The 14,086-nt window shown below is 39.9% G+C and overlaps 1 protein-coding gene across 2 annotated transcripts in view; it reads left to right on the top strand.

Annotated features, from left to right (window-relative positions):
- Positions 1 to 9,862, top strand: part of ANK2 (ankyrin 2) — a 240,429-nt gene extending 230,567 nt beyond the window's left edge. For both annotated transcript variants that reach the window (XM_042984019.1, XM_042984020.1), the window contains 6 exons: positions 697 to 789; positions 1,293 to 1,376; positions 1,480 to 1,644; positions 2,905 to 3,087; positions 4,531 to 4,622; positions 7,601 to 9,862. In XM_042984019.1, the coding sequence (XP_042839953.1) occupies positions 697 to 789; positions 1,293 to 1,376; positions 1,480 to 1,644; positions 2,905 to 3,087; positions 4,531 to 4,622; positions 7,601 to 7,784 (801 nt within the window). In that variant the 3' untranslated portion in view covers positions 7,785 to 9,862. The remainder of the gene's footprint in view (positions 1 to 696; positions 790 to 1,292; positions 1,377 to 1,479; positions 1,645 to 2,904; positions 3,088 to 4,530; positions 4,623 to 7,600) is intronic.
- The last annotated feature ends 4,224 nt before the right edge of the window (positions 9,863 to 14,086 follow it).

Here is a 14,086-nt window from a genome sequence, read left to right as displayed (position 1 = left end):
AAAAAAAAAAAGTAGTATCCTGTTAGGAAAGAGTAATTCAATAGAACGCCCCCGAGATATGTTCTAATCTAAAATTGTGTTCTTAGCTCCATCTTTGACTCTGGGCCAGAGCCATAAAATCAGACTGGCCTGTGCATCTTAACTTCTCTGCAAAATGAGTCTAATATTATTCATAGCCTGCCTTGTTTGTTGCCAGGGAGATGCTCAACTGGCTAGATAAGAGCTGCAGGAAATTTTGACTTTTTGCAGAAAGTTCTGCTACAAGCATAAGTTATTTCTATACCTGTGGGTTAATCATTCTAAGCCTAAGCCTGAGTGTTGAGTATTGATGGCTTACAAGTGTTGTGTGTGTGTGTGTGTGTGTGTGTGTGTGTTGCTTAAGTTTTGTGTTTACATTTGGTTATTTATCAGGAGTTTAAGTCCAAGAAGTAATGTGGACAAGTTGCTCATTTCTTTTGATAGATTCTGACAGATGGGCACTCAGCTTTCAGAATTCCAGAATTGTTTTCATTCATTGAACAAAAAAGTATTCTTACCAAAGTGTGAGACAGACACACACTTGTTTGCTGTGCTGGCTTTTCTAGCACAGCCTCCATGAATAAAACTTTCAGAAAACCGTGTGAACTAAAGCAGAAACCGGTAGTGAAGACATTCCTTAGCGTGTTAAACAAAACGATGCTTCCATGCTTCCACCAGGAGCTAACAGAGGAATTAGGTGAGCTGGAGGCCAGCTCAGATGAGGAGGCGATGGTAACTACCAGGGTTGTCCGCCGACGAGTGATTATTCAGGTACCAGCTGTTACGTTCCTGCACGTCCGGGACACTTCTGTCCCCGTAACCCTCAGAGAGTGATGCTAGCCGTGGAGCCACGAGGGCTTGGCATGCTCTTTAGGTAGTGCATGGCCATTCAAAAGCAGACCCCTTCACTTAACTCTCCTAAGTTTTGTTCGTAAAAAAAAAAACAAAAAACCTGCAGCGGTGATGACATTGGCAGCCCACTTCCAAGAGAGCGAACAGCAAGAGAGAGACCGCTTCTTCAGTTCCACCCACCTCACCTTGCTTGTCTGTTTTTGTTGGTGTGTTTGTTTTACGCCTAACTTTGGTCCAATTCTCCTAAGCATGTTACTGCCCACCTTTTTTTTTTTCTTTAAAACACACTACTCGACAGGATTTGGCATCTCACCAGTGCTTCTCAGTAGCTCCCTTCATTTTCTAACATTATAAGCACTTGGGAGTAGTTTCTCAGAATTGATGCCCGACACTGAAGTGACCGTTTTCTCTCAACTGTTTAGGGAGATGATATGCCTGACATACCCCCAGAAACAGTCACAGAAGAAGAATACATTGATGAGCATGGACACACTGTGGTAAAGAAGGTATTGTCCTAACATGGTTGATCTCAAAGCCTCCTGTTTAAAACTTATCGGTACCCCGGTACTGTCACTCAAACACAAGATACATGAATAAAATATCTTTCAGGTCACTAGGAAAATCATTAGGCGGTACGTAGCCTCTGATGGCACAGAGAAAGAAGAGGTTACAATGCAGGGAATGGCACAGGGACCCATCAGCTTTGAGGAAGGAGATGGCTATTCCAAAGTCATGAAGCGCATTGTATTAAAGAGTGACACTGAACAGTCAGAGGTAAGATCATCTGATTCTCCAACCTGATTTTATGGAGAGGTCTAAAACAGAGTCAGAAGAGATGGACACGATTGTCCATACTGGCCCCACTGCTCCCGCTTATATGGCATTCTGCTTTCAGTTGCATATTCACATGTTTCTTCATGATTTTGTGGAATTTTAAACTAACGTTCAAGGACATTTGTAGCCATTATACTCATTGTCTCTGTTTGGTCCTTCTTATTTATTCATTTTTTTAAGTTCATTTATTTATTTTGAGAGAGAGAGAGAGAGAGTGAGCAGGGCGGGGGTGGGGGGGGGGGTTGGAGAGAGAATCCCAAGCAGGCACTGCACTGTCAGCACAGAGCCGGCTGCAGGGCTTGATCTCACAACCCTGAGATCAGGACTTGAGCTGAAATCAAGGGTCGGACGCTCGACCAACTGAGCCACCCAGGTGCCCCTGGTCCTTCTTATTTCTATTTTCTGTTTAATTCATGGCTGAGTACATAAAACAGAAATCCAAAACTGGAATTTTAAAAGACCAGAATTCCATTTGCTGGCGAGCTGTATGTCATGAAAAGACCTTGTAAAATTGTGTTGTAATGCTTGTGCCCGGGCAGCATAGCAGTCTTCTGTAGGGCACTGGAGATAAATATTTGATATTTAAACTTCTGCATTTCAGTCACTAAAGCCAGGATCCAGAAACTCCTTGATTTATAGTTTTACTTCTTTCTGTTCTACTTCCCTCTCTGAGGAACGTTTACTCCCTTTGACATATCATTGGTGACACACTCACTGTTTTGCATTCATTCACATCCTCAGAAGTTTATTATCGCACCCACAGTTTCTCTAGAAATCTACTTTTTCAATTTCTCATATCTTTGAGAGTTCCTCTTTTGGGGTTTAATTTTATCTTCATAAAATCAAAACCATTTAAACATGGGGGACAAGAGAGTTCATGCTCAGGTTGTCATGTCGCTGAGGAATCGGTTTCTTATTCATAATACTTCCTGACAGATTTTCGTTCAGCTGATTAATGAGTGGTGGGTTTGGTGCTGTGTGTATAGAGTCATTATATAGGCATTACCAGTTGATTATAGGCTTTTTTCTTTCTTTTAGTACCTGCTTCTCTTTTCCAAAATACTATTTTCCAGAAGGCCTGTGTATACCATTTTAAGGTTTTGGGGTTTTGTTTGTTTGTTTGTTTTTACATAGAAAAATCCATCACTGTTACATTTTGGCAGTCAGAAACTGTGTTATCATGTGTCCTTCATTCATTAGGTAACTTTGTCTGAGCCCAGCATTTTGTCCAGTACCTCACAATTTCAGGCTGAACCAGTGGAAGGCCGTAGAGTCAGCAAAGTTGTTAAAACAACTATGGTACATGGAGAAAGGATGGAGAAACATCTGGGTGATTCTAGTTTAGCCACTGATCTTCCTTCAGCCAAAGATGACTTTGAAGAGGTATAGAAGCATTATCACTTTTATGTTTTTGTGTTGTGTGTTTTGTGCTTGCTTTGTGTTTAAAAATAAAAGGATTTACCATTATGTCATTCCATATATGTATTCATGGAAGGGTGCAGAATAATTCAAGAGAGTAGAGTTGCTGTTTGAATAACTTGTACAGTGAGGTAACGTTTTCTCAACTTGTGGTATCCACAAAGCGACAAGTTCTGTGTCATCTTAAATGCTTTTAAAAGTCTAGATGACCAGGATTCGCTTCAACTGAATCAGAATCTCCGGAGTTAGGTCACGATTGTACATCTTGCTTAGATGCTCCAGAAGTGACTTTAATTCTTTAATTAGTAAGAGAAGGAAAGAAAGAAGAGAAGGAAGAGAAAGAAGAGAAAGAAAGAAAGAAAGAAAGAGAGAAAGATTGATTGTGAATTATCTCTAGTAGCTAATGCTCTCAAATATTTCCAAAGATAGGCATTAATGAAAACTCTGATTTATTTTAAACCTAGATATAAAACAAGCATTTATAATTATTTAAGTTCTGATTTTCAGTAATTAGGAAATGGGTCCATAGGGACAGATCCACACTAGGATTAAAAAAATCCCAAAATTCTGAAAACCAATACAAATTTTGTAGGTTAATAGCAAGCTAACTTGGCAGTAAAACAATGTGAGCTGATATGGAGTTATAATGACATGGAGAGTCTTTTGGTCCTACCTAGACTGAATATTCATATGTTTTGCTGTGGATATATTTATGCGTTTGATTAGTAGATGCTGTCCCTGCCCCATCAGAGGTATTCAAATATACAGCATATATATCATACTACCTTTCTAAAATCCAAAAGGGAAAATATTCTGAATTCCGAGATACATCTGGCCCCAGGGGTTTTCACTAAGGGATTGTAGGGCATATGCAAACATCTACAAAACATTTTTTTTGCTATTGAGACATTTTGAAGTTAAATGTTATATGTGCATTCTCTTCTACACCCACAATGTGCACTGAGATTATATATGGGAATGCATTGGGATATGAAAAGCATACCTTATTTAAATACTTTTAAGGACAGTATTTTGACCTTGTATAATCAAAAGGTGAATTATGTGAGTTGTACGCTTTGGGCTTTATTCATTTGCTGCTTGTTTTTGCCTCTGATCATTATATTCATCATTAGAGTCTCCACCGGAGAAAGAGGGGGGATGAGGTGTGGAGGAAATTAAAAGTCAATCGGTACAGATGCTATTTACCAACATTTATAAGTAATACAATACATCTCCCTCACAAATGGGAGAGATGTAAATAAAACTCAGTATTTACATTTGTTCCTAGGATTGTTTTTATTTCTGCTTTCAAGCATATCTTTTTATGGTATCAATTAAGCAAAGTAATAGATTTTTTTTAAGTCCATGGCTCATGGTGGGTTTTGTCTTATTTTCTTTTTTCTTCAGGCTTTGAGCTATACAGGTAGCCACATGAAAGTGCACTTACCCAGTTTAGTAGAGAATGAGATTCTGAAAGAGGATGGATCAGTAATTAAAAGGTTTGGGTTAGCATGGGGTTATGCTCTGCCTACTAACACCTTGACTTTTTTTTCCAGTTGTAAGAAAAACAGAGCCCCTACCTCTGCCCTAACGTCCCTTGGGAATTACCAAGTCTGTCTACGTTGTCCGCTTTGCCAAGCGGTAGATCTGTCAGTGTGTCAAACCTGTAGTGTCCTCTTAACGCTTTGAAAATGATACCAAGGCTTGAGGGGAACTGAGACACCTGTTCACACAACCACTCCCTGGGTTTTAACAAGTCATCAGTTTCGTTAAGGCCAACTGGCTAGAATATTCCATTGTGTTGGCAGATTTGGAGCACATTTGGAGAGGAAACCAATCAGCTGCTCACGGATTAATCTTGTGACCAGCTACCTTCAGCTCAGTCATACTGAATCATAATGCCGAGTGGCACATGCTTTGGGGTTTTGTTTTTGTTTTTAAGCTGCTTCCAAAATCTTTAAGTTGTTTCATGATCTTGCATGCGAGTGGCAAATAACATGAGCATGAGTTGGATACCCACAAACCTGACTGTAAATGCTGAAACCAGGGATTTTAACAAGTTAAGAAAGGGCCACAAAAGAAGTAAGTGGCTCATTTTTGTGCCTGAGGAAAGAGACAAGCTGTGACGCTCTGTCGTCCCTATCACCTACTTGATGCGTGATTGTCAGCAACATTGCCTTGTCTCCTGGCCTTTCTCTCTAGTCCCCTCTCTCTTTGGTCCTTTAGCAGCACCATGCTAAAAAAGTGTCCTCAGCTTCTCAGTGAAAAGACACAATGGAAATTCAAGTTACTATTGTTCTTTTCGCTTCATTGTAAAGAAGAAAAAGATTGTCATTTATAGTACTCTACAGAGCTATTTTCAGCCTGCAGAACATAATAATTAGAACAGCGAATTAAAGGTTCTGTCACAATTCCGCCCTCCAATCACATGTGAAAAACAGCAGCAGCTAAGAATTTAAAAGAGTGTAATTGCTCAGGGAACTTTAAAAATGCCCCGTGAATTAAGGATAAAGTACTTTTTATACGCTGAATTTTTACGTCTTTTATTCAGTTATGCAGACAAAGCCACACAAACCAGGTACACCCTAACATCATGAGATCTTTACATTGGGATAGATTTAGAGACCATCTAATCCAAACTTCTTAATTACTGCTGGTGAATTTGAAGCCAGGGATATGGAGCAGCTCAATTAAGTTGCACAGCTATTTAGTTCCGGAACTGTATTTGTCAGTACACCGCTTTATCTTGTATGTCACGAAGATATTTTATCATCCCCACTGCTCCCCTGAATACACATAAGTAAATTCATTCCACTGCTTGAGTTGCATGCATACACATGCTCATAAGCACATTCATCTATGATATCTGCACAAAATATCAGGGATTGTCCTGTGATAGAAGCTTATTCACCGCCTCCCCCCCCCCCAACCCCCCAACACAGCCACACCAGTGCCACGAAGGCTGCTATTAGCTCTTGGCAGAAATAATCAGATATTTGCCTTTTCGGAGAAGAAAAAATATTATGGGTGCTGAATCGTGAGAAAAACACAATCTCATTTCAACCACTGGAACAAAATTGGACCTTTTTTATCAAGAGGAACAAATTTAAGTTTGCTTTCAGATACAAAATAATTCATGTGGTGTCAAAGGAAGGAGAGAATAAGAAAACATGAGAAGAAGGAAGAAGGAGACAAAGATGCCCAAAAGAAAACCTGAAAGTATTTTGGCTAAAATAAGTCTTTTTTTTTTTTTTTAAATCAGGAGTATCTTAAATGCATGGCAGTATGAGAAGGTAGAATAATGAAAACTCAGGATGATCTTAAAGGCATGACAGTGCAGAACCTCTAGCTTCTGAACACTAGGAATCCATTAAGAAAAATGCTGGGGTAAAGCTAAGAAAACTGCTCTTCTGTGGTTTTAAGTGAAGATGCATGGCATCGTGGTTACGGATTCAGGCTCTGGAATCCTTGAGTCTTGGCCTCACTTCATACTAACTGTGTTACTTTGTATTTGGAACATCGCTTAAAATCTCTGCAATTTGTTTTCCTTATTTATTACAATCATAGTGCCTGGCACATAAAAATGTTCACCACATATTTACAGAATGAATAATTCTATTGAGAAGTAGATGGAAGGACAGAGAATGAACAAATTACAGTTAATAATTTTCAAGTAGGGATACAGGAAAATAGTACTAAATACCACAGTACATCATAGCCCCTTTTGTCAAGTAATCATTAGGAGGGAGCCAAGAAAGCACTAGTCAGTGGCATAGAAGACCAAAAATGGGCAAAGTCCTGGAAATCTGAGCAGATGGAGGAAGGATCTGTGTCTCAGTGTTTTCTCTCTCTCCTCTCTCTTCCCTACCGTCTCCAGATGAAGTTTCAAGGCTGGGGCAGTCCTCATCTCTCGTTGGTATTCACCTTCCTCTATGTTGATAGAATAAGATTCCCGTTTTTAAAGATCTATGTCTCGTGGAAAAGTTTTCCTAGAACATTTCCCAGAACAGGATGCGACTCTAAGGATTAAGCTGACAGCTGAGGTGTTTTCAGAAAATCAAAAACTATTTTTCCTAGCCTGTCAAAAAGTACATATGGAATCCCTGTTTCGGGATGTGCCAAGCGCTTTCAAATCAGTGCACCTTAAACAAACATGAATGATTGTATGGTTGCTTTTGGAGAGAATCTTATGAAAGCATGGTTTTATTTCTTTGAAATAGTTTTGAAAGTTTTAAAAAATATTCTTTGTTCCAAAATACTTTAAAACATTTCATGACTTACGTCAGATGGGAGAGGCCATGTTTAAAAGAGAGAGGTGGAAGGATGGCTGCAGATGTTAAACTAATAGCTCAGTCTAGAAGTATCCAGAGGTAGCACAGTGAAGTATTTTCGTGTCACAGTGATCACTCCCACCCCAAAGGTGGTGGCTGCCTTGTAGTGAAGAAAGTATAATTCTCTCTTGTCTGCTTTCCTCCAGGACGACAATGAGTAAAGCCAGTACACAGAAGAGGGCTGTGGTGAAGGACCAGCATGGAAAACACATTTACTTGGAGCACCTGGAGGATGTACCAGAAGCACTAGACCAAGATGACCTCCAGCGCGACCTCCAGCAACTCCTTCGGCATTTCTGCAAGGAGGACTCGAAGCAAGAGGCCAAATGAGGGGCTGCCCTGTCCTCACACCAGAAACCACACATCCACTCGATATGCAACTTCCCGTTTCACTAGCAGAGCGACCTAATGGGATACCCTGACACTTCCACTTTTAGCAAAAACACTGCATTTTGTTTTAGTTTTTCCCCATCCTCTTTAACTGTAAGCTAATTTGTGACCAAAGATAGCATCCTTCAGTCTGGATGCTGTATCCACTACTTTGTTGTGTCTGTGCTAAACTGGAAACTGGCCACCTCCGTCGTTCTTTGCTTCTGCACAAGCTCCATGAAAATCCATCGATCAGAAGAACTTCACCTACAGACCTCTTCAAGTGTTGATGTATAGGAATCCTTCCAAGGGATATCCTTGTACAATGTATATAGCTAAAATGCTCAGATGAACAACATATTAAAATTAAAACCACTGCCTATCATAACTACACTGGGCATCATGGAAATAAAAGGCCTCTAGAAATTGCTGAACAATGGTTAAGATATTGCTAACACAATCGAATGATAATACAGTTCTACTGCAAAAGAAGCACTTCAGACCTACCATGTCCTTAGACCTTCCAGAGTAGCCATTGCTCCTAGTTAAAGATGGGTTAATGACCTCAAGGGACTATCCTAACTAAGCACTTATTGCTGGTGCTGGCCAGCCTTGATTTATGATTCTCCAACAGCCACTCTGAGGGAGGGGAGAAGGGGAGCAGAAGGCAAAAGGAGTGAAACAATGAGGTATTCAGCTGCTAGCAGCTACATCCTGTGGCGTTCTAGCATCTTCAGGTCTTTTGGATTTTGGACACATTGGCAGGGTATTTTAAAAGCTATAACTACTGTACTTTTCCAGTTTTCATTGCTGCTTTAGCAAACCACGCTGTCTTATTGGTGGTACTTTCTTCTGGCCACTGCACTGTAGATAATTCATTGGAAACAAGATTTACCCACTACGCAAAAGGTTAAACTCCTTCACCATGCTGGAGTGTTTCCCCCCCCCCCCCTCCGGGTTTATATCTTCTCTAATACCTGCATGTAGCATTTAAAAATCAAAACCACAGTCAAAACTTCTCTTCTAATCACACTGATGGTTTTCATTCTTCTGACCCTGAGCAAGCACTTTTCACTTTTCAGCTAGGTCTGTTTTTTAGCTTGCAGACAAGGTTGAGAAATCCTTACAAATTGGGTTTTGGTTAAAATTTTTGATTTATTTATTTGAAATCCAAACTCCCTTGGAAACTCTTAAGTGCATTTGTGCACTTTTTTGTTTGTTTCAAAGAAGGGGAACTTTAATCATCTGAGTGATTTCCATGTCCTAATTCCTTATTCCTCTAGTGGTTGAAGCTGTGTAGCATTTTAACATATATATATATTCACAAATATATTCATATAAACAGTATACATTTTGAATCAGTTATTTGTTAAAGAAAAGTATATTCGATGAAGATGAAATTAAAAAAAAAAAAAAAGAGTCTATCCTCCAGGGATTGAACATTTTCCAATTCTATCTGGTCTTTTCCTGTTGTGCAAAAATGACTCATTGCTCCGAATGTCAAAAACAAAAGTGACAAACAATGGCACTTCATCATTTCAAGTAGTGTTGCCAAGGGCGCAAATTTCCTGGGAGGGAGATTTCCCATAAGCCAAATCTCTTAAGCCTCAAATGCTAGCACTTTTTGGCAGTTGGATAGGAAATAAAGCTTTTTTGGCAGCCAAAATGAGAGAGGCTGATGGTGAAACTTTTTGAGACACACCATGGCCTTCTTGTCAGAACCTTCACTGGAGCTCAAGAAAAGCATTTCTGTTGTGTTATTTGCAGTGCAGATGATGTCTGTGTAACAACATAATGGTTATTCACCTTTTTTTGGTTTTGATTTTTGCTGTGTAATCAAAAAACTTGAATACTGTGAGAAGAAGTGAATTTTCAGTTGATGAATCAGCATCTTGTTCCCATGGTGATAACACTAATTGAATATATCTATGAGGGCATGTATTAGTTAATGGAAAAAAAAATACAACACTAACAATACATAGCTGCAAATGTGTACAATGGCTGATTTAATTAAATAAAATGTACAAGTGTTAAATGTGGCAACAGTGATTTATTCTTCTTTATCACTTAATCTGTGATTTCAGGAGCTAAGACATTATTAAAGAGATGCGATACATTTAAAGCCAAAAAAGACACAAATTGCCCTTTTCCTTGTAGTTTTTATTTAGTAGCTGAAGATGCTACATGCCCAACACTGTGTTAAGCATGGAGATGAGCAGAAAGATTTTGTCCTTGCTCTCAAAGAAATTTGTATTGTGTTTATTATGCAAAAGGAGAAAAACAGGGGCACCTGGGTGGCTCAGTCGGTTAAGCGGCCGGCTTCAGCTCAGGTCACGATCTCGCTGTCTGTGAGTTCGAGCCCCGCGTCGTGCTCTGGGCTGATGGCTCGGAGCCTGGAGCCTGCTTCCGATTCTGTGTCTCCCTCTCTCTCTGCCCCTCCCCCGTTCATTCTCTGTCTCTCTCTGTCTCAAAAATAAATAAACGTTAAAAAAATTTTTTTTTAAAAAAGAAAAACAAAGATTTATATTTAGTTTTGGGATCATTACTAAATAGGAATTTGGGGGCTTGGGGAAAATGAGGGGAGTGTAACCAGGGATCGGTAGGGCAGTGAGGCCCACTGGGCATGACTCTTCCATTTTAGTTTTCTCCTACAAGGCAGCGGGGTGCTCTGGAAACACCCTTTTTTGGGAACAGCATTTTGCTGGGGTGCGTGGGGGTGTTATTTATCTCCTAGCCTGAGAATTAAACACTAAATGGATACACCAATATAAACAGCAAAAGGGCAGAAACCTACAAGACTGAAATCAGTTGTATTTGGAGAGTTTTTTGTTTTTGTTTTTTGAAAAATCTCTTTAGTGCCGCTAGACTATTTTTTTACTGTAAAAAAGGTACAAAAAGACATGGTTAGGAAATCGAGTAGGTTTTACTGAAGTTTTAACTAGTATAAGCTGTAAAGCTCACTGGATCTGGCTCATATGCCTAGTTGATTTACAAGATCTCCCGAAATTAAAATACCAAGTATGCTTGAAATTAAAAAATAATAAAAATAGAGTCAAGGTTAAAAAAAATTCCCAAAGTAGGATTGTCTGTGTGACCATCCTCTTCCTCTCATTTTTCTCATGGGCTGTGTTTTCTACTGACAGGAACTCATGGCTTCCAGTGCCTTGAGTTTGATTAAGGAGATTAAAGCATCAGGGAATGAATCTTCAATGTCTTCTCACGTTTCATTAATTGGTGTACAAACTCCATTAAAACAATGAACAGTGGTTCATATGTCCTTTTACAGAAACATATTTAAAATGTAAGGTAGGGTGAACCCCACCCCCCCACCTCCCGACTGAGAGATTATGCACATTTCACAAATGACTTGAATTAGTTACGAAGAAGAGACAACTACATATACACACATTGAAACGGGCACGAACAGCATTTGAACTTAGGTGGCTAGTGATGGAATTCAATTTATTTCAGCATGGAGGGTCTGGTCTGGGTGTAGGCAAGTAGACAAGCACATGAAAAGAACAGATAAAGAGAAGCCAACCAAATATTTAATGAAAAACAAAATCATTACAAGGTTTTCTTGAAGAATGGAAAAAAAGATGGTCAGCTTGCTTTCATTATTCCATAAGAAAAGAATTGTTTAAATGTCTTGGTCCTCTGTTGCCACTCGCTGCTTAGAAACTACATTCTCCTTCAGTTAAGGTCTGATTTCTGTTTCTGATCTAATTAAAGCTAGAATTACAGTCTTAGAATGAACCACCCACGTAAATGTGTAATACAACTTTTGTTTCACTGTAATAGTGGAACATTTAAGAAAATCTTTTAAGTGTCTTGAGAAAAACCTTTATTCCTAACTCCTACAGACAAATTATTCTTTTTTGGTTAGACTCCCTGGGAAAAACAAAAGAACTCTCTCACTGTAAATTAGCTCCACAGAAGGGAATCGATGACACATACGAATAGCCTGTGGGTGGAGGGTAGACAGGGACATTTAAAAGTGGTGTTTGTAGTACTCCAGCAGATATCTTCAATCACTGGAAGTGTTCATTTGATGAGTCCTTGAAGTGTTTCTTTGAGGCAAAATGGTTCAACAGGTAATCTTGGACTAAGATTGGACTGCTATGTCAGGACTTATGTGACTTTGTGCAAGTTTACCCTCTGGAATCCTCATTAGTAAAATAAGACAAAATAATGCCTTAGAACCCTCTCGCCATACCAGGCGCAGGCAGCGCATCAAGTCCTGTCCCATTTATCAACCCTTTAATTTGGAAGTGTCACACTGGCCTGTGTGTCCTTGGAGCTCATTAGATATGGACCCATATTTGTGATCTTCCATCTCTCTGGGAAGAGAGGGCCTCAGGGTACTAGTTGAAGGCTGTCACCCCTCTAGATTAGAAAGTAGAGTTAACCACTTCCTCTTAGGCACTCACAAGATCTTTTTATGTCAGTTACGCCCTTTAATTCACTTCCTTTTCTGAGGAAGGATACTTCAGGATCTCTTTTTTCTTAGTAGGTCTTCATAACTCACTTCTGGTTTCCATTGCTTCTTCAAACTTCCTGCACATATTCTATTCTTGGGTTTTCATTTTTTCTTTACCCTTAAAACTGCTGAATTAGGTAAAACTACCCAAACTCCCCTATTGAATATTCTCTGCTGGCAACCGGTCTAGCATAGCTGCTGCATGTGCTGGCAGGGCCCTGGGTTGTCCTGGAGGTGGGGATGAACGTAACAGCTGCCTTTGTGGGTGTGCAGAAACAACTGAATTACCGTGTTGCATGACATCCACACCGTGCCAGTTTTTCCTGGGTGTTGATCAGAACTCAGATCTCATCTAGGCCATGAGATGGAATTTTCATGGCATTAGTATAGCAGCAACTTCTGGGTAAGTTGGACCTCGTGTGAATTTTTCAAGCGACTCACTAATATGTGATACCTTAAACACGTCTCCAACCACACTGTCTCACCCTGAAGAATCAGAGGGACAATGTAGAGAGTCTATTGTTCTCATAATCCAGTTACTGTTCCGACTGGTATGTTAGTTTCATAGGGCTACCATAACAGAATACCCAAGGATGGTATTTATTTCCTCACAGTTCTGGAGCCCAGAGACCTGAGATCAAGGCCCCTCAGCAGATTGGTCCCTATTGAGGCCTTTCTCTTGGGCTTGTAGATGGCCACTTTCTTGCAATGTCCTCAAGTAGTCTGTGGTCTTTCTTCTTTGTAAGGGCATTCCTGGTGTTCCTTGTATATCCAAATTTCGTCTTCTTATCAGAACATCAGTCAGATGTAATTAAGGCCCACTCAAATGGTCTCATTTTAACCTAATCATCTCTCTAAATGTCTATTTCCAAATACAGTCACAATCTGAGGTACTACACCCAAGTGCTTCAACACAAGAATTTGGGGGAGAACACAATCTAACCCATAACAATTGGGTTTAGTCCAAGAAACAAAGCCCATGAGATATTTTAAGCAGGAAAGGATTTAATGAAGAGAACTAGAAACTTATATAAATGTTGGAAGAGCCAAACAAGTGAAGCCAGGGAAGGAAGCTGCTGCTGTCTGGAAGAAACCCATAATGCAGAAATCAGAAGTCCAAGCTGCCACTGATGGATTTGGCTTCATGTAGCAATGAAGTTGATGCTTCTTAGGAGAGTGCCCAGACATAGCTGCACAAAATACTTCATCTGTCTTCTGCTAAAGTCCTGCAGTCTTGTACTCTCCCCAGCTGCCCTGAACAAATAATTGTTTTCCTTCTCTTTCCTGTTTGGACTTTGGGCACTTATCTTTGGCAGAATCCAACACGTAACCCCACTGCAAAGGGATTCCGGGAAATACAGTTCTGAGGATCTTCCCTCGGCCTATAGCAAAGAATGTAGAATAGGGTGGAAATGACACTGAGTTGGCAACCATTAGCCATAGAAGCTAAGCCACAGAATAGTTTTCATCCATCCACTAACTCGTGTATTCAAGATCTACTATATTCCAGGTATTGTGCTAAGTGCTCAGGTAGATTGAGGTCAAGACGTTCATGATTTTTCCTAGTGCCAGTCACCATTGAAAGTGCCCTGGAGATTTCTTTAGTTTCTACCACAAGCCTATTAAATAAATACCGATGAGGAAACTGAGGAGCAAAAAGGTTGAGTATCTTACCCAAGATAATGCAACTACAAAACAGCAAATCTGGGATAAGAACCCAAGCAAATGGCTCCAACAGTAAAGCACGCTCCATCTTTGAAAGACAGTCCTTATCCCTTGAATT

This window comes from Panthera tigris, chromosome B1 (genome assembly GCF_018350195.1).
Source record: "Panthera tigris isolate Pti1 chromosome B1, P.tigris_Pti1_mat1.1, whole genome shotgun sequence".
Taxonomy (NCBI): domain Eukaryota; kingdom Metazoa; phylum Chordata; class Mammalia; order Carnivora; family Felidae; genus Panthera; species Panthera tigris.
The sequence above is the reverse complement of the archived record's forward strand: the minus strand, read 5'-3'. Positions and strand labels throughout refer to the sequence as shown.